Source organism: Tupaia chinensis, unplaced genomic scaffold (genome assembly GCF_000334495.1).
Source record: "Tupaia chinensis unplaced genomic scaffold, TupChi_1.0 Scaffold142790_1, whole genome shotgun sequence".
NCBI lineage: Eukaryota > Metazoa > Chordata > Mammalia > Scandentia > Tupaiidae > Tupaia > Tupaia belangeri.
Genome location: NW_006202636.1, coordinates 124344 through 144849, shown reverse-complemented (window position 1 = coordinate 144849; position 20506 = coordinate 124344). Strand labels below are relative to the sequence as shown.

Here is a 20506-nt window from a genome sequence, read left to right as displayed (position 1 = left end):
GCACATCCCCCTCCCCAGTATCTCTTTCTGGATCCTTGGCTTTAAAATGAAATCTCTAAAATAGCCTTATGTTATCCTGGGATGATTGAAGCTACAAGACAATATTACAATTACTCACCAGCGTATAAACTTACCTTTCTCCAGTCTGAAATAAAATAAATTAATTAGATCTCCCCATTCATAGGACCTTCACCTCAGAACATAAAATTACTGTGAGCACCTGAGATTGGAAGGTTTATGATAACGCTGTATTACTGTGTTTGTCACCTCTTAACAACAATTTGGGGCTATATGCATTCTCTGTTCTATTTCTCACATCTTCCACATTCCATTCATATATCTGTGATGAAATATGAGAGCCTGGTCTTTTGAGAAGAAGTAGATTGACTTCAATTGTTGGAGAGTATAACACACTTTTTTTTTTATGTGCTGCCTTGTCGTCTTTGAGCCCACATGGCTTCAAATGCCTGAATTTGAGTTCCTGTTCTCATCAGATATGCCCTTCATTACACCAGAAAACTCCCGCCAACTTATCCCTTCTCATCCCAGACATATGAATTCTATCTGATTCTCTGCGTAACAGGCTTTACCTTCCTGTTAACCTGCAAAATTATCCAAACACCCCAGTTACTAACTTCAGAAAACAGGGGAGATCGCATCCTTTTTTACTATAAAACCTGCCTCCACTTGTGGCTTACTCTGCTCCCAGGTGCAAATCTCCTGTGGTTCTATAAGGCATATAGTGCTGTTCTCCAAGGCCATGAGTGTATGTCATTAATAAACTGTTGTCAGTGTCATCTATCAGCTGTTAGGTATCATGTGTTTGATCATCATATACTCTTTAGAATGGAGGATTCCTCCTATACTGTTAAAGCACATTGGAGGCAATCAGAACAGAGGAGCAGATGAGATAGTTGGCTCAACCAAAACACTGATGTGACTCACCTTGCAAATATAATTCCTTCCTTCTCCCTGAAAAAGAATAATAGCTTGTGAGATGCTGAGTGCAAAGCATGGAGTAAGGATTCTGCTTCCTGTAAGAGAGCAAAGAAAATGGATAACTTACCAAGCTCTTTCATAAGTAATTCTCAAAAGGAAAGAAAATAACAAACAGATTTTACAGAAAAAAAATACACAAGGTTTATTTTCTAGTTTATATTACTAAACCATTCTGAATATCACTTCATGAAATTTTCCTGAGAATTTCTATGATCATTTGTTTTACTTCTATTTTTATACTAGTGAATTTTCTCCTTATATACGAGTCCCTTTTTGTCATGGAAGTCTTGGGCTCATATCTTGTTGGAGGTCTTGTGGTTCTAACTCAGTCTTATGTTGTCTTTGTGTTCCAATGAATGCCACCCATATACACAACCATGCTAATGAACTTATACATTCATGAATCCCACCCACCATGTCTAATCATAGATTTACCTTTAGGTTTACTTTATTCCTCTTTTTCTTCCTTGGCTTTTCATACTCTCCTCTTCTCCTGTTTTATTCTTTCTAGGCCAAAACCATGACAGCACCCATGCAAATCACAAGTATGGGGAAAATCACAGCAAATGCTACCTTCCAAGGAGAGGTCCTAGGGAAAAAGGGCTCTTACACAGGCTCCCAGAACCTGATCAAAATGCATACCAAGCAAAATTATCCCATCCCTAGACTCATAAATCCCCTACTTAATTGTATCCTACTTTCAAATTGAGCAACATTGACCCGGGATAGAGATGTTTCTCACTTTCTCTTTTCCAAAGAATCGATTCTTCATGGAGCAGGATCCTTCTCTCCTTGAGCTGTCTCTCACAATGAGGGATGCCTCTGTCTGGAACAACCCATCATTGTCTTGGGTCTCATCCTCAGAAAGAGATGGTATCTTTTCTGCCCTTCCATGCTTCCACTGAATCTCAGGCTGGGGAAACCATCCCTTGCCCATGCATATCAGTCTTATTCCTTCATCTTCTGGACCCACAGTGATAATATCAGGACCAGAACCCATGCCTGAAGAGGAAAGTCATTCATCTGAGACCTGGGTGGTTTTTGTTGTGAAGTGTCTAACATTATTTGGTGGCATCAGTGTTTCTCATTGGGCACAGTAACGTATTTCTAGGTGGAAGAAGATTTTTTTTCTCCTCCCATATGAGAAATGAGTAAATGGGGTTCAGAAATCACTACAGACTTGAAGCTGATACTAAAACTTTTATCAATCCTTTCATGTATCTCCTAACCAAGTATATCTGCAATTAGCACAATAGGATATAATAAAATTTGTGAATGCTGAATTCTTCCAGAAAAAAAACCAACTAAATATCTACATTATCTATATGTACCTATATATTAGATATAAATAGATAGAGCTATTCTTCTATGTCTCTCTATTCCATTTATTGGAGTCTCAAGTAAGATCATCTTTCTCAGTTTAATATGATTTAGGGTATCAGTTCCTTAAACAATTCCTCTTTGCCATTTTATCCATACCTAAATTCATCCTCTGAGTAGATACTATCTAAAGATAAAAGTAGCCAGGTAAAATGAGTCCATGAAGGAGCCAAGCTGTTTTTTGTTTGTTTTATAGAGAGATTTTTGCTATAGAGCACATGTGCTTGTCGGAGAGACAGAGAAGTAGACCGAAAGTGAGAAATTGCCCCCTGAGGGAATGGTTACCTTGTAATTTCTTCTTCTCTATTCTCCTCTCAGGATTTTGGGCACTCGCACAAATGCAACTGGAGTGAGTTTTAAACCATCGGGTCTGAGATTTGATCTGCGGTCGAATTCATGAGAGTCTAACCACCTGCTGGTTCCCGTTTTTTAATATTTTTACCCTCACCTATTTATTTTCACTTTCTACCACCTCTTCTCTTCTTCACCTCATTACAAATTGGGTCTGCAAGTGGATTCATGTAACTTGAACTCATATCAAACCAAAAAATCAGCAGAGGGCTAAAAGATCCCACTACCTCCTTGAAAAAAATGACTATTCTGACTTCTAAGACTATATATTATTTTATTAATTTAATTTAAATTTTTTTAAGTTTTTACCATGGGTGTGTGCACTAGTTAGGGAGAGACAGATAGAGAAAATTAGAAGTCAGCCTCCCCCCACTAGGGGGGATTCTTCCTCCCATAATTCCTGTCCTCCATTCTCCTCTCAGGATTGTTGGCATTCATACACATGCACCTAGTGTGATTTTCAAGTTACCAAGTCTGGGACTTGAACCATGGCTGGCCATGTGGGAATCCACTGCCTTAACTACTGCAACTCCTGGAGGTCATTTTTATCTTTAATAAACATATTACTGACACTCTCTTGTCTGGATAAATCCTACTCCAGGTTCTCAGATGTGAAAAATACATCAACAACACCTCTTTTCACTAAAAAAAATATATATATAGGTAATAATGTCTACTACCAGACTCTGACCTTTCAGGGCCAACACAATTCTGGAAATCAGAAATCAATTTGAAAGACAATTTATCTCAAAATTGCCTGAGGGAGTTGCCAACTTTCTTAAACATGGGAAATAAATGTGTGAATGAAACTGGTCCTGAGCAAAATGGAGCTAAGATCCTGGGAAACAAACTTCCAGTAGACAAAACGCTTTGCACCATGATTGAAGTTGCAACCTAAAAGAAATTATACTTACCTTAAGACAAAAAGAGCAAGAATTCCCATTTCTGAGCACATAAGTGGCTGTACTAAACAAAGGTTAACTGAATGAAAGATAAGTGTCACTTTATAATCGAAGCGTTGCTTCTAAAGGTCAAGCTTGTCTTTATTACTATGAGTCAATTAGCTGATATGGGAAAGATCCTGAAAAATATGTTAGTCATGAAACTGGGAAAATCTGGTATTTTTTCGTGAGGGTACTAACGAGGGAGCACAGTAAGTGCTGAGAAGACTTTGTGACTATTTCCTTCAAGATGTAATGATTTGGCTTCTTCTAAAGCTGCATATAAATAAAATGGATAAAATGAATCTATGATGTATATAGTGTCCTGTAACATCAATTGAGAAGTATTACTGTAAGTTAGATCTAACATATGCAAAGAAGTTTATCACCATTATAAAAAGAAACATATTTCCAGAGAGTTTAACCTTTGGAAATTGAAGTAGTATGATAGTGTGGAAGAAGAGGGCAGATAAATCACTAAAGCCACATAGAGAATTTAGAATTAGGTCTTCTTTTTATGAGAAATTTATGGAAAATATATTTGTAAAATGAATGAAGATTATCTCCATTATTAGTTTGTGGTATCGATGTCACTGAATACACACTGAATAAGTATTTTGAGCATATATAAAACTTTATGCCAAAGCAACAATTCTGTGGATTGAACTTTTAAATGTAAAAAGTAAAACAATAAAAAATAGATAGTAATGGATTGCAATTACAAATAATTAACTACATAAAAAACTCACAATTATAAAACTGTGCAAAAAAATAGTAAGACTTAAGAATTTGTGTAAGGGGACCAGCAGTTAGCGTAATGGCTATGTCGCTGGACTCCCATGTAGTTGACCGCGGTTCCCGGACCCAGTGGCTTAAACAACGCCAGGTGTGTGTGCGTATGTGCACAAGATCCAAGAGGAGAAAGGAGGAGAAGGAATTGCAGCATGGTCATCCCCCCTGGGGGGTGATTTCTCGCTTTCTATCTCTCTGTCTCTCTCTGTCTGTCTGGCAAGCGCATGCGCCCTATAGCAAAAACCTCTAAAAAAAATTGTGTAAGTAAAATTTTAAAAACAGGCAAGAACAAGGTATTTAAGGGACACATAAATGGATGATTGTCGGTTAGTGATAGCATGTATAATATTTTCAACTGCACTGGTGTGAAAGGTATTCATGTTGGGTAAATTCATTTTACAAGGTGTAGTGATGTACAGTGATTGAATGAATAAAATAAATTAAAATTAAAAACAGGCAAGGCAAATATATGAGGTTAAAAGTCAGAATAGTCACTATCCTTGAGGAAATAAATGACAGGTGAAAAAAATTTTTTGCCTGGATTCTAATTGTATTCTGTTTAAAGATCTGGTGACTTGAAATTCACACCAGACACACATATGTGTGTATGCCCAAGATCCTAAGAGGAGAATGGAGCAGAAAGGATTGCAAACAAGGCCATTCCTCCTGGGGTAGTGGCCTCACTTTCTCTCTCACTGTCTCTCTCTCTCTTTATCTCAGTTCCCTTTGTAGGCAGTCCATACACCCTATAAAAAAAATCTTTTAAAAAAGAGTATATATATCTGTCCTTTTATATTGTGACTTGGTGAAATCCAACAATTTCTCATAGATTTGGGTTAACAGAATTCTAAAGCAATTAAGATGGATTAATTAGGATGAACTGAAGTGACTTTTATCCAGTCAAATCCCTTCTTCCACTGACTTGTCTGTATACATAAAATAGCAAAAACATTAGTCTATTTAAATATTCTTTTTGAAATTTTATTAAACATGTAAACTCAATGGGTTGACATTTCCTAACAAAGAAGAGATTTGACATGTGCATGAATTAATTCCCCTCCTGAAAAACAACTGTGACAGGGACCAGCAGTTGGCGTAATGGCTATGTTACTGGACTCCCACGTAGTCGACCGCAGTTAAAGTCCTGGACCCGGTGGCTTAAACTCATGGCAGCTGTGTGTGCGTGTGTGCCCAAGATCCCAAGAGGAGAATGGAGGAGAAGGGATTTCAGCATGACCATCCCCCTTGGGGAGTGATTTCTCGCTTTCTGTCTCTCTGTCTCTCTCTGTCCTTCTGGAGAGTGCACACACCCTATAGCAAAACCTCTCAAAATAAATAAATACATAAATAAAATTGTGACCTAAACTCAGACACCACTGCAGAAAAGCCACACAATTTCCATGAAGACAACTCTTTTGGAAAAGGCTAACAGAAAAAGAAGAAAATATCTCAAACCAACATGTTTGTCTAACTTCAACAGATAACATCTGCCATGTCTCCTGCCTTTCTGCCTTACTCTTTCTCAGATAACAGGAAACACCCTGGTGGGAGTAAACAGAGCATGGACTATATCCCAGAAATGTCTATGCCTTCCTCCCCTCCGAGACCCTGACTCAAATCTGGAACTTTCACTCTATATACAGGTTTTGATAGCGGGAAAACGTCTGATTCCTTCCTATCCAGGACATATTTCCTTTTACCTCTACACTTAAATGATAGTTTTGTTGTATATGAATGTAAAAAACTGGGTTTGATTGTTTCCCAGAAATGAATGTTGAATGATAGATGTGTGATAGGACTTGATTGCTTTAATTTGTTCAAAATATGTTTCCCACACTCTGAAAACTTTAAGGTTTTTGTTTCTTTATCCATGGAGCTCTAAAATTTTACAAGAATATGTATAAAATGACTAATATTTTTCCTTTGTTCATTCAATTTATTATAAAATGCTCTTTCAGACCAGGAACTAAGTTTTGTCCTTAATTTCCTTTTCTTTCCAGAAATCCTGTGAGGTGAATGTTAAAGTTCTGGATCTAGTGTGCTTAACTCAACTTACATTTGCCAAGTTTTAGTTCTTTGGATTAATGTATTATATTCTGGAAGAATCCAGCAACTTCAGTTTTCTATCCCAGTATTTTGATTTTCAGGGGTGTCTACTGTAATATTTGAATGTTCCATTTGATTCTATTTTAAGTCAGATTTTCCCTTCTGATAATGCCAGATTTTTTTCCCCTAATTCTGGATCCCCTACAAATGAATTCTTCTTATTACACTTCATATTTTTATTAATTATTTTAATTATCCAGGTGGCATTGGCACTTGTCAAAGAGAAACAGAGAGAGAGGGAGAGGGAAAAAGCACTTTGCAGTGGGTGCAGTCATGTAGTAATCTCTTCTCCATTTTCCAATCGTATTTGGATTTGGGGCACACACACATGCACAGTGTGTTTGTTAAGCCTCCAGGCCCACGATTCTAATCATGGTCAGCATGTGGGATCCAGCTCCCTTTTACATTAGGTCATGGGGTCAGTTCATAGTTTTATTAAAAAAAAGTCTTTTTGATATAAATTATTCTTTACTATTACATGTTTGAGAAGGTTGAAAATTGAAGATAAGCATAATTATAGGTAGAAACACCCATATTTGTATCATACAGAACAAATATCCTGTCATTGTGTGTGTGTGTGATTTTAATGTCTCTTTCTATATTTCTTAAACAAATAGAATCAAACTATTAATAGTGTTTTAAAAACTGTCCTTTGGATTCAATAATATTTTGTTCATAACTTTCCTTCTCTTTCTCCTTTCACATCTTTGTTTCAAAAACACCAAATTCACTCAAAATATTCTCTAGTGGGACCATCAGATAACTTAATGATTACGTCACTGCACTCTCACATAGTCAACCGTAGTTCAAGCCCAAGACCCAGCAGCGTGAAACATGCCAGACACATGAGTGCGTGCCCAAAAACCAAGAAGAAATTAGAGAAGGGATGGTGGTAAGGCCATCCCCCCCGGGGGAGGGGGTGATTTCTCACTTTCTGTCTCTTTAAATCTCTCTGTCTGTCTAGTGAGAGTGTACATGCCCTATAGCATAAATCTCTCAAAAAATTACATACTGATTACTCAACTCTATTCAAACAATTTTCTACGATTGAGGAAAATATTTAAGGTATGTGTATTAATTTTTCAAATTTGCTTTTCTAGCTTTGTTGCATATGGATACTAATTTATTTCATTTTGAGATAGAATATACATGCATATATTGTAAATTTCAAAGTAAATAAAAGAGGAAAGTAAATAAAAGAGGAAAGCTTTCCCATTTCCCCTTTATTTCTCTCTTTCCACTCCCATAACACATAACTACACCATGGGATGCTGTCAAGAGTCTAAATGAGCCTGGAGGACCTCACAGAGGAGGCCTGCTCAGCACAACATGAAAGGGTTTGGGTATAGAAAGAAGGACTTGCCTGAGGTAGTGAGGCAACCCTAAACAGAAATGCATAATATTAAGTGGTAGTGTAATCATACAATGCAATATTATTTTGCAATCATAATAGTAAACAAAATAGTCATACACAAAACAGCTGATCAAAAATATTTTTTTTGGAGAGACAGAGACAGAAAGTGAAAAAATCACCCCCCCCCCCAGGGGGAATGGCCATGCCACAATCCTTTCTCCTCCATTCCTCTGGGGATCTTGGGCATGCACACACACTCATGCCCAGTGTGAGTTTAAGCCACCAGGTCCAGGACCTGAACCACAGTCGACTACATGGTCCAGTGACTTAGCCATTACGCCATCTGCTGGTCCTGATAAAAAAATATTTTGTTCAGCCAAAGAAGTCAAACGCAAATGTATACAAACAGTATGATTCTTTTTATTATTTTTGAAGTTTATATTAGCAACAATAGCTATCATGTTTTATATCAGAAAACTTTTTTTTTTCAAGAATGGATTGACTGGCAATAAACATGAAGGAAATTTTAATGAAATGGAAATATTCCACATCTTGATCAAGATAGTGGTTACATTAGTATAAAAATTTATAAAAGCACCTTGAAATGTACATTTCAAAACCATGTGTTGCCTTGTATGCAAATTATATCTTAATAATTGTATTTTCTTAAAAGCTAAATGCAAATTCTCTATGGTTCCACTTAATACTCATTGGAGAAAATTCGTAGGGTTGTTAGCATAAAAATAGAGTAATTGTAGATCTGAGAGGAGAATAATTGTGGCATGGCCATTCCACTTGGAGGGTGATTTCTCGCTTTCTGTCTCTCTGTCTCTCTCTGTTTCTCTTGCTAGAGGATGTGCCCTATAGCAAAAACCTCTCAAAAAAAAAAAGAAAGAAGAAGAAATGTAGATAAACTAACAGAATTAGTCCAGGAATAAGATGAACCCATCTTGAAACACCTGCAGGAATTAAAGTGAACTTTTCAGACCCTGAGTAGCCTATGGCTTTTGTATTAGAGTTCCATTTTGAACCCAGTGACTACTTTACCAATTCAGTCCTGACAAAAACCTACAGAATGAAGCAAAGCCAGTTGAGGCTGATCCCTTTTTCTTTGAAGGCCCAGAGATGGTTGATTGTGATGGGTGCACCAATGAGGGAAAGAAAAGAAAAAAAAAAAATGTTGCAGCTAAAACCATCAAGAAAAAGCAGAAGCACAAGGGCCAGGGCACTGTGAGGACTGTCACTAGCCAAGTGCACCTTGCGTCATTCTTCCACTCCTTCAATCCACTGAAAGCACCTGGGATGGAGAGTCACTGGATAAAGATTCTAAATTCATGATAGCCTTTTGAAATCGGACACTTCTTCAAAGAATGGATTGTCCCACGGGTTGTGCTCTAATTCACTGGGAATGCCATAGAGGATGACAACAATTTTGAAGAAAGAGAGGAAGGAAAAGATGAAAACAATTCTGAAATTAACTCTGAGGAAGAACCCAGCCAGCCAGTGGAATACAAACAGCAATAAGAAGTGAGCGGCCCTGTGGGGTGGTGGCTGCCTGGTAGACCAGCTGTCAGGACTCCCAGCGTGCAGGCAAGGGCCTTGGTCCTTGCCACAGCACAATTGTATTGACAGTGCTTATTCCATCTAACTCATATTCTAGTGCATGGTTTCACTTTCATTTTTTTCCCTTATTATTTTGCTTAACTTATACAGTGGCAAATAAAGTGCATTTTACTAAGAGGAAGTTCAGTTCCAGCACCCTCTACGACCCTGGTGCCTGCAACTCTCGACTTGACCAGGCCCTGCCCGCACCCTCTACGACCCTGGTGCCTGCAACTCTGGACTTGTCCAGGTCCTGCCTTTTGGAAGAGTCCCTCAATATATGTCGGGAAAGGGATGAGGGGTTACTCAGCAAAAGAGCAGAGATCTAGTGATGCTGTTCCAGGGCCTCTAGAGCCTATCCTACCACACCTGCCATTGGACTGAATTCTTTTGTTTGAAGAAACCCACCCACTGTTTCCAGCCTATCAAACTACTGGGTAGGTAAGCTGCTTCAACTGTCATGTTCTCATCATCTCTGAAAAGCCACACGAGTAGGGTAAGATCATGTTTTTCTTAAAATGTTATTTTTTTCTTGTGTTTTATTTTTCTAGGCATTATGGTGGGGGTTGTGGCACACGGTGACTAACGTGAGAGCTTTAGTGCTTCACCTTCATATTTATTTATTTATTTATTTATTTATGCTTGGAAGGACATTGAACTCATCCTTATAGTCCTAGCTGGGGTGAGGCCTGTGCAGAAGAAACTGCGTCGTTTCCCGCTGCGGCAAGTGAGACAGGAGCTTGTTCTCATGACACAGACACCACATGTTGCTGTTGGAATGTGAAGGTTGTCACCAGAGAAGTCAGATTTGGCATACTTCCGGATGGATAAAGTTGGCAGAGAAAACTTCCTTAGTTCAGCATGTGAATGTCAGGTCTTGCTTCTTAGTAACTCCCATTTTTGGGTCCCACCATTCATCCTATCTTAAAAGCCCTGGGTTTGGTGTATCTGGTTGTCGGCTGGTGTGTAGGGTTTCCAAGTGTGGGATAGCTGAGGACTGCCATGTGCACACTGTGACTAGCCATGCAGAGAGTGCTCAGCCTTACCTTATGACTGATTTGTAACTGAATATGGTGTTTTCAATTTATACAGAATAGTTAAGACTAGTCAATTAAAGAGGTGAAACATTTAAAAAAAAAAAACTGTACCTCATAAGGATGTAAAATTGTTATATGTAAATCATAAATTATAATTTTATAAACCTAAATGCACTCATTGGGTCTAGAAAATATTTAGGTAGGATCTCGGTGTCCCTTTGGTAAGATTATGAGAGACCCAATACTAATGTTTATGCAATAGCTATTTGTGTTCCTGATGATCTATAAACTGTGTAAAACATGAATGAACATTAATTAAACCCAGAAAGAATGTGAAATAGAAAAAGTCTTTCCAGTGCATCTTATGCCTGGAACTCTAAAACTGTGTTATTATTTCTTCTCTACTATTGGGAGCATGAAGGTCCTTAGAGCACAGAGCTCTGAGCTTATTATTCCCTGCACAGCTCTGCACATGCCCTCTAATGTCAATAATGGTACTGCACCAAAAATTAAAAAATAAAATAAAAACGAAAGAAAAGAATGCTTTAGGTTTTATTCTCTACATCAATTACCTTAGTGACTTGAACATCGAGGTGACCCACAGACTTTACTGTCATACAAAAAGCTAATTTCCTCTCCCTAAATCATGTGGTTTCATGCCTTCGAAGGTGGAAGAAGGTAGCTACACTGAGCATTTTCATCTAACTCAACATAGGCACACCTGAGAGTTCCTATAATCTTTTAGTTAAGTCCAGTCCAAAGTTCCCTGGGGTGGCCATTACTACTTCCACTTTCAAAATAGCTGAAGAGCTGGAGGGACGCTATGACTCTCCTCCTTAAACTTACTCTAGGAAAGGTATTCAAAACTCAGAGTCTTTTTACTTCGCTGTTTATTCTGCTTCTCAAGAATATCCCAATCCTGCAATAGGCCAGAAAGCCGCTGACCTGAAGCCACATCAGTGGATGCTGACTACATGAACAACCAGGTGCGAATTGTCTCTGGAGCTGACTGTGTAAGTACACCTAGGAGACCAGGAGCTTTCCATCACATTCGGGATCCATCCAGATGGTGAGAGAAACTATGTGATGATGTGCAGGGATCCATCCAGATGGTGAGAGAAACTATGTGAAAATGAGCAGAGAGTTGTGGGTTCTTCAGAAAGAGAGTCTTGAGATAGGGCCACATGGCGAGAAAAGCTCCCTTCCCTGTAGTGAGGTGAATCACAGAAGTATTTGTAGTAAATACATAGATAAATGAGGAAGACTGAAGATGGATTGGCTGAGGTATCTGGGACTAGTTCTGTGTCTGACTTCATTTCTCAGCAGTAAATGCAGGATTTTCAATTTCAAGAGAGCCTTGGCAAGAAGATGAATCCCTAGAAGAACATGAAGGCATACAGAGCACCAGAGAGTAGTTACCAGAGAAATCTGTTGGTTTTAAGAACAAAAAGAAGAAGGAAAAAAAAACCACTGGGAGTGAGTGGGAGGTGGTATTTGTCTCAAAGTCTGTGAGGGGGTGACAGTTAACCGATAACACTGGTGTACTTGATTATATATATATGACTTAACTAATATGCACTATCTGCATGCTAAAAGAGCCATATGTATGCTGTAAATATGTTCGGTGATTAAATATAAATTTAAAAAATAATTATTATAAAAAGTAAAAACACTGTGTAAAGCTTTTAACAGGAGCTGTTTTCCTAAGAACTTTTACTCTCCTGGCATTCTCATCACTTTCTGTTACAGAGCTTCTCATCATCAGAGTGAATGCTTCCATCTGCTCTCAAGAAGATGGAGGGTTTCCCCAACTTCTCTCCAGTTGGCTTTCTCCTCCTTTTTCTCATTCACCAGATGTCCACACCATGCTCAGCAGGTCAGTGGTCAGTGCTCCGTCTCATTCATTTTATGAATTGTCTTGTTTTCTGTGACTCCTCTCATAGAAATGAAAATACTCATTCACAAGTCAAGAAATCTCCCTTGCACCAATGTCCCTTACTTATTTGGGTAGTCCCTATGAAACCCATAGCTACAATATATTTATCCAAATCTTTAATGAGAATAGGTCACTGTAACCAGTTTACTTTCTGATGTAACTGTTAAAATACACTTTGCTCACACTGCTAAAGTAGCCTAAGTTTGAGTACAAAAATTTGGATTCAGGATTTCTGAGCTCTATTTAGACATGGTCTTGAAAAAGTCACTTGTTTTTTTCTGAAACATGAGTCCCTCTTTCATAAAATAAAAGAGCCCCACAAGATGAAGATTTCAGACTCAAGGTCTGGAGAAAAATAAGATATGAGATCACAAGAATGATTTTATTACTATTATATCTTGAATTTGATGTCTATTAGATAGTGAATTTCAAAATTTTTGATGTACATACAAAAGTTTTGCAAGAATTGGTTCTATAGAAATTCTCTCCTATGTGCCCGCACACACACATTAATGTTTATTACATGATTATTTGCATTAATAATAAGTTTATAAGTTGTAAACAATATAAATATTCCCCAATATAGGACAATATTAAACATGATGGCATAGGCAGCACTAAAAGAAATTGGGTATAACTGGGTATATATAGTAAATGACTAGAAATACATTGTTGAAGAAATTGACATATAATGATACCATTTTTCTGAAATGATGATTTTTTTCCCCACTACATTGTGGCTACACATAATGTCAAATAGCTTTTGTAAATTAATTGCTCATCCAAGTTCTCCAGGCCACTTAGGAAATGTATTAGTGAAGAAAAAAATCCTAAGCTTTCATAGCTACTTAAAAACAAATAAAAATATCTATGACACAGTAAAATTCTACTTTTCACCTTATAATAAAACACTATTCCCTCACCCCTAATGCAAAACAGTAACCCAAATCTCAATGTCAGAAATGTCCACATACCCTCCTAGAGCAGGGTGCTAGGGGATCAAGGAATGGATGAAGAGAAAAATACCTTCCCCCCCTCTTCCTCATAAAAAAGACAGTTCCTATTACTTAGTGAAGTAAGCCAAGATATGAAAGAAAGATATTGTATGTATCCACTTAATATATACCAACTATCCACACTCTATGGTAGAGATCGTAACATTGGAGGACATAAAAGCAGTGAAAATAGTTTTGGAGGATAAGGCAGTGTGGAATGAAAGTATTTCATGTTGGGTAAAGTCTTTCTATGAGCAAAATAAAAAGTAGTGATTGACTGTTTAAAAAATAATTGGAGGGACTAGCAGTTAATGTAATGGCTATGTCGCTGGACTCCCATGTAGTCGACCGCGGTTCAAGTCGGATCCGGTGGCTTAAACTCATGCACATGCGTCCTTTAGCAAAAAAAACTCTCCAAAAAAAATGGAATAATAATAATGATAATGATGATTGGGAAAAATAATGAAAAGCTATTGGATGAAGAAATGGGGATTTTAATGTCTCTGTATTGACTGATACGCATGGTATTCCTTCTGGAAAAAGTAATGTAATACACTGTAAAGTTATATGTGATTCCATGTAATACAGACAAGATTATGATGATAATAAATAAATAAATAATAGTTCCTTAATGTTACATTGTCATGACTATCAGTTAATACATTTTATATAAATTTTGTTGAACTTACATATAAAGGCTATTTGAAAATGCATAGAGAAAACATGTCTTTTTAAATGCCAAATCAGCACCACTTATTATTCTTAGAGAAATGAATAAAATGTGTTGGTAGGGGATGAGGAGAAGAGAGCCGAAAAAGACACACACACACACACACACACACACACACACCTATATATTACATTTGTTTTGATTTTTTTGCAATAGGGCATGTGCATCCACCAGAGAGAGACAGAGAGAGAGAAAGTGAGATATCACCCCCCAGAGAGTGCTGGTCATTTTATAATCCCTTCTCCTCCAGTCTCCTCTGGGGATTTTGGGATTGGAACCATCATCCACAGAATTGGAGTCCAGCACCATAACCACTACACCATCTGCTGACCCCTATATATTACATTTTTAAAATTTTAAAACATATATTACCTTTTTAGAAAATAATGCAAATAAGAAATATGGAAATGCAATGGGTTTTCTATCTCACCTCACCACACTAATCACCCCACGTTGTCTCTGATTTTGTGCAGTGTCCAGGTTTTCTGTGAAGGGACCAGTTGAGCCCATCGTGGCCCTGCTAGGGGCAGACGCCACTCTGCCCTGCCAGGTGTCCCCTGAGCAGAGTGCAGCACACATGCACATCCGGTGGTACCGGACCCAGCTTTCCCCCGCTGTGCTGGTGGTCCAGAATGGACAGGAGCAAGGCGCCGAGCAAATGCTGGAGTACCGTGGCAGGACCAAGTTGGTGCGAGACTCCCTCAGCAATGGGGCAGTGGCTCTGCAGATACAACATATCCGGGCCTCTGACCACGGCCAGTATCGGTGTTATTTCAAAATTGGTGACATCTCTGAAGAGGCCATTGTGGAGCTGAATGTTATAGGTATGTTAACTTATCACAGAATATAACCACGGAGGGGAGGGGTGGCAGGGGACAGACCTCTGGGTTCCTGACCTGGCACTGTTCTTGATCTTCAATATGTTAATCTGAGACTTTACCTTGCAGAATGCCCATTTCCTGAAGTATACAGTTCAGATAAGACTACATTCACTTTTAAGTACCAAAGGAATAAAATTTCTGAAGATGTTTTGACATCCTAAGAGAATATTTATTCAGTAGCATCACTAGTTTAGATAAGTACTGAACTTCAAACATTAATTTTTACCAAACAAGAAAAGAAAGAGAGCTAAAAGAATTGATCTCCCTTTCTGTTTTTAATTGCCTGTGTTATTTTCTCTTCCTAGAATGACCCTAAAGTTCTTTTAGTCAATGGAAATGACAAAAGCAATAAGTTGATTTTAAAACTTAATTATGAAGACCAGCAGATGGAGTAATGTCTATGGACTCCCACGTAGTGTGACCATGGTTTGAGTCCTTGACCTGGTGACATAAAACTCACACTGGGTGCGTGTGCGTGCATGCCCAAGATCCCAAGAGGAGAATGGAAGAAAAGGGATGGCAGCATGGCCATCCCCCTTTCTCACTTTCCGTCTCTCTGTCTCTCTCTGTTTCTCCAGTGAGCACACGTGCCCTATAGCAAAAATATATCTCTAATTTTAAAAAAAATCTTAATTATTAATCATCCTAATTCTGACCTCAGAGCTCCAGTTTACTCATTGGTCTACTGAAAGGAAGTTACATCTTTAGATGCAGGGACTCCTGGGTCCTGAGGACCACAGGCCTCAGGCACACCCCTTCTCTCCTAGGACTGGGCTCTGCCCCTCACGTTTACATGGCAGGGGTAGAGGAAGATGGGATTCGAGTGCTGTGTTCCTCGGATGGCTGGTTCCCCAAGCCCACCGTGAAGTGGAGAAATATGGCAGGAGTGAAGCTACCATCCCCCCCTGAGTCTCAGACCCAAGACGGAGATGGGCTTTTCCGTGTGGAGGCATCTCTTGTGGTCACAGACAGCTCCCTGGGCAACGTGACCTGCACCATCCAGAATCCCCTCTCCGGCCAGGAGAAAGCAGCAGCTATCTTCCTCCCAGGTCAGTGAGGCATAAGCCCCAATGGTGTGTGGAAAAGGAAGAAAGGAGAAAAGGAGGGCTGAAGTGAGCCTAGGGAAGAGGGTCAGCCTTCCTCAAGATTAGTCTCTAACTGTATCTCAATACCCCCACACAGAGCCCTTCTTCCCCAGGATGAATCCATGGAAGGCAGCCCTGGCTGGGACACTCCCTGTGTTAGGGATCCTCCTCATTGGGATCAGTTACTTTGGCTGGAGAGAACATCAAGCAAAGGAGGAAGAAATAACAAAAAAGGAAAAGGAAGCTGAGGAAAGAGATCAGATGGTGAAGGAAAAGGAAGAAGCACTTACAACCAAAGGTAAATTGAGACAGCAGGGCTTATCAGAGGATCATGGAAAAGCTGGGGCTACGTGTTGTGTGGGGTGGATGGAAAAATCAAAGACTGGGAAAGAGCCACACAAGAAACTCAGGGTACTAAGAATTCCTCAGACCCGGAAGCCTATTGTAGAACAGAAAACCAGGCTGGGGACTGGAAGGTCAGTGGGCAATGGTAGTGTATGTGGCTCCTTAAATGGCATCATGTTTGTTCATGCCCCTGGGCCTGTGCTGCTGTTTCTCCTTGTGTAAATGTCACTCCTAAGTTCTCTTCCTATTTATCATTCAAAAAGGTTTAGAAACACCTAAGAAATTCTAAACTCCTGTGATTATGGGCACTCCTGCTGTGCTCATTGCACGTCCCAATAACATGTGACAGAAACCAATAAATCAGTCCCCCCAGAGGGGGTAGGTATGCACCAATCCCTTCTCCTCCATTCTCTTCTCAGGATTTTGGGCATATATGCACACATGCCCAGCATGAGATTTAAGCCACTGGGTCCAGGACTCAAACCGGTGTCGACGCTGTGGGAGTCCAGTGATGTAACCATTACACTATCTACTGGTCCCGACTAATCTTTCTCATCTATTTAACTTCTGGACCTTTGAGAGAAGGCCAATCTTAAGTCATTTAGCTACTTCCCAAACTCAGGGGCAATTAAAACCTAATTTGATAGATTGTATGTCTCCTTCTCTTTCAGCAAACCTCACGGAAGAGCTGGGTAAGTCTTGCTTCTTAGTATGCCTTATATGGGCTCTGTTTTCCCTTTTTACACCTCTTATGAGTCTTTCACTGAATGTTGTTTCTTTCAGAATCCCGAAAGGCATTATACAAAGAAGGTAAGAGATTCTGTGTTTTCCACACCAGTTGATGTCCTGGTGCCCAATACTTTCTCAGCTCCCTCTCCTAAGAGCAAGTGTGCCCAACCCCCAGGCAACAGATGGGGACCAGTCCATGGCTTGTTAGGAACTAGGGCACACAGCAGAAGGTGATGACTGGCAGGCAAGCCAAGCTTTATCTGTATTTACAGCCACTCCCCATCACTCACATTACCATCATGAAACTGGTTCCTGGTGCCAAAATATTGGGAGTCAAACTGCCTTAAAGGAAAAGACTAAAATATGTAATGGCTATTGAAAGAGAAATAAGAGGAAAAAAGAGAAATGTGGGGTCACAGTTTAATGTGTAACTTTGCTTACCTGGATTTGTTCTGTTTTAGATTGGAAAAAGGCTCTGCTATATCCTGGTAAGTAGTTCCTTGGTCTTTTCTCTTGACAAACGCTTCTGGTGTTGTGAGCACAACAAGTAGAGAAATATACATACCCACAGACATGCACAGACTTGTCTACATGAAGAGAAAATTTATTTGGTACCATGTATGGTATTTTGTGTTTGATTTGCAGCTCAAATAACCATTTTCCAGGTATAGGAGAAATAATTTCTAACCGGTAGATTCCACATCATGACTGTGGTAGGACTCAACAGGAGTTGTTAGTCCATTTAATATGGAGCAGGAAGGGGTAGAACTCAAAATGATGAGATTTAAGAAGAATAAAGGATACACTGTTGTGTTAGCATTTCTAAACTGAAAGGAAAGTTTTTAAAAGCAGATAATATAGTTTACATTTAAAAAGTCAATTATTATTTTAATTGTTTTACTGATGAAAAATAAAGAAAGTGAAGTTCAATAGATAGGGACATACATTTAAAAGGCTTGAAAAATAATCTTTCAAAATATTTTAAGTTCAGTTATAAGAATATGTTTGGGCTGGTGGCAGAGGGGATTGATTATTTTCACACCATCTAATATCTGTGTCTATATATTGTATAGGTTTTTGTGTATAATGTAGAATTGGACTTTATAAACATACTAGATCATTCCTTAAACATATATTTGTGCAATTTTTAAATGCTGTGCATTGTGCTAGGTGTTGAGGCATAAGCCATTTTCTTTGACTCTGTGAAGGAAAAAAGCTAGAAACTGGGCAGATACATACAACCTGCTGTACCCTGGGAATTAGCTCCTTGGTCTTATTTCTCAGATTGTGGAGATCCAGGAACCCTCCCAAGGGTTAAAGCTGGATAAGCACTTTACACAGAGCCGGTTTGAAACGTTTCTGCGGTTCTCAAGGAGAGAGTAAAGTTCTAAGGGTGAGGACACCTGAGTTTCAGTTGCAACTCTGCCAAGTATAGCTGAGGAATTGAGTCATTTTCTTTTTCTTGATCTTAGTTTCCTGAAATCTAAGATGAAGCAGATAGAATACATGTTCTCCTTAAGAAATATATTCATAGATTCTACACATCAGTGTCAAATTCTTGCTGGAGGGCAGTTCAGTGAGAAACTACAGTGGAACTATAGTGTTACTCTTGTCAAAAATTATGGATAAATCCTTACCTGAAGAATCCCAAGATTCTTCAAGAATATCCAATTTTCAAATAAAATCACCCTTCCCATTATGAGCAAAGTGGCCCCAGTAAGGACAAAATGTATTTTTGTTCTACCAAGGACTCTGACTCTAGAGAAAGATATTTTAAAATCTGATTATGTGGTCCAAAATAACAAGGAACCATCTAAATGCCTCAGCAAGACACACACACATACACACACACACACACACACACACACACACACACACACACACATTTTAACATGTGCACAAAGTGTATCTGGATAAAACACAAGGCAGTGTTAATATTGGTTGTGTCTAGACACAAGAATATGTGAAGGTATTATATGACATGCCATAAATAAGAATTAAATATACAAAATATTATGGCTAATCTCAATAAAAGTACATATTTTTTCCCTCAGAATTTCTATTTCTTTTTAATTTGGTTTTGCTGGGTGTCTCAGTTCCTGCATAACAAATGATCCTCCAATTTAGTAGCTTGTAGGAGTAATTTTTATCATATTCATTGATTTTATAGACCAGAATTCTGGCAGGTCAAGTGGACTAGCTTGTCCTGTAGGGTGATGTCTGGAGCCTGGTTTAGGCAGCCTGCCTAGCTGGGTAGGCTCAATGGCCAATAGCTGCAGTCATCCGGAGGCATGTTTAATCACTTACCTGGTGATTGATTCCGGCTGTCAGCTGGGAGTTTAGTGGGGTTTTATAGAGCATGGGGGGCCTCAGAGTAGTCAGACTCCTTTTTGTTTGTTTGTTTGTTTTATTTTTTTACATTCAATCACTGTGTATCACTATAGCATATCAAATGAATTTTCTCATCATGAATATATTGCCTATCAGTCTGGTCAAAGAACTTACCACATATCAGCCGTAAATTTTGTCCCTCCTCTGAAAGGTCATAAGCTTGACAAACTTCAAGATAAAATAAAACAAAAGGATATGTTATAGCTCCCATTCTTGATGAGAAGGACTGCAGAGGGTCTTAGGAGACACTGTAGAGGCACCATGATCACCAGGCAGCCTGTTCCACTTCCACGTATTCTCCAAACCTGGCTTAGGCTGGAGAAACACTTTCCTTTGCTTCAGGCTGAATTGGGGGACAGACCCCAACCTGAGACAGACCAATGATTGGCATACCACTTACCCTCTAGTTTCTGGATACTACCAGAGTTTGAGGAGCTTAGCAGAGGAGCTGAGGAGATGGGAGGCAAATGTAATGACCCAGGGAAAGAAGTGTCTTTTCTTTTCCATTTCCTGGATGTGTTTTTGTTCTTGCCTCAGTCTGTGTTGTTCTTTTTCAGACTGGAGGAAGGAATTGTTCCAGTCTGGTGAGTGATTTTTGTTTATCTTTTTGTCTCCCTTCTAACCTGCCCTCTGACATCTTTTCCCCCTCCTAACACTATCTCTTAGTAAAAATACAGAAACAACATTATTTTGGTAAAGAGAGATAAAAAAAAAGAATGTCATTAAATGTTAGCTCAAACTGAAAAAATACTGCTAGGTTTAGCTACTTTTATTGTATTTCCACCTTCATATATTGACTCAGCTTTCTTGTCTGTGTGATCTGCTTGGTTCTGATAATAGAAATTAACATAG

At 38.9% G+C, this 20506-nt stretch overlaps 2 protein-coding genes and 1 pseudogene across 2 annotated transcripts in view; 2 read left to right on the top strand and 1 right to left on the bottom strand.

The window, feature by feature from the left end:
• The window catches only part of LOC102501372 (butyrophilin subfamily 1 member A1-like), a 5201-nt gene extending 3202 nt beyond the window's left edge, over positions 1-1999 (bottom strand). Inside the window, exons 1-2 of the mRNA XM_006163686.1 lie at positions 1742-1999; positions 946-1034 (exon numbers count right to left, since the gene is read on the bottom strand). Coding sequence (XP_006163748.1) covers positions 946-1034; positions 1742-1999 — 347 coding nt within the window. The remainder of the gene's footprint in view (positions 1-945; positions 1035-1741) is intronic.
• A 1716-nt stretch (positions 2000-3715) lies between these two features.
• On the top strand, positions 3716-9447 carry LOC102500961 (nucleosome assembly protein 1-like 4 pseudogene; annotated as a pseudogene).
• A 1530-nt stretch (positions 9448-10977) lies between these two features.
• Positions 10978-20506, top strand: part of LOC102500547 (butyrophilin-like protein 1) — a 10772-nt gene continuing 1243 nt past the window's right edge. Inside the window, exons 1-8 of the mRNA XM_006163685.1 lie at positions 10978-11056; positions 14697-15047; positions 15872-16153; positions 16287-16487; positions 17206-17226; positions 17318-17344; positions 17725-17751; positions 20212-20238. Of these exons, the coding sequence (XP_006163747.1) occupies positions 10978-11056; positions 14697-15047; positions 15872-16153; positions 16287-16487; positions 17206-17226; positions 17318-17344; positions 17725-17751; positions 20212-20238 (1015 nt within the window). The remainder of the gene's footprint in view (positions 11057-14696; positions 15048-15871; positions 16154-16286; positions 16488-17205; positions 17227-17317; positions 17345-17724; positions 17752-20211; positions 20239-20506) is intronic.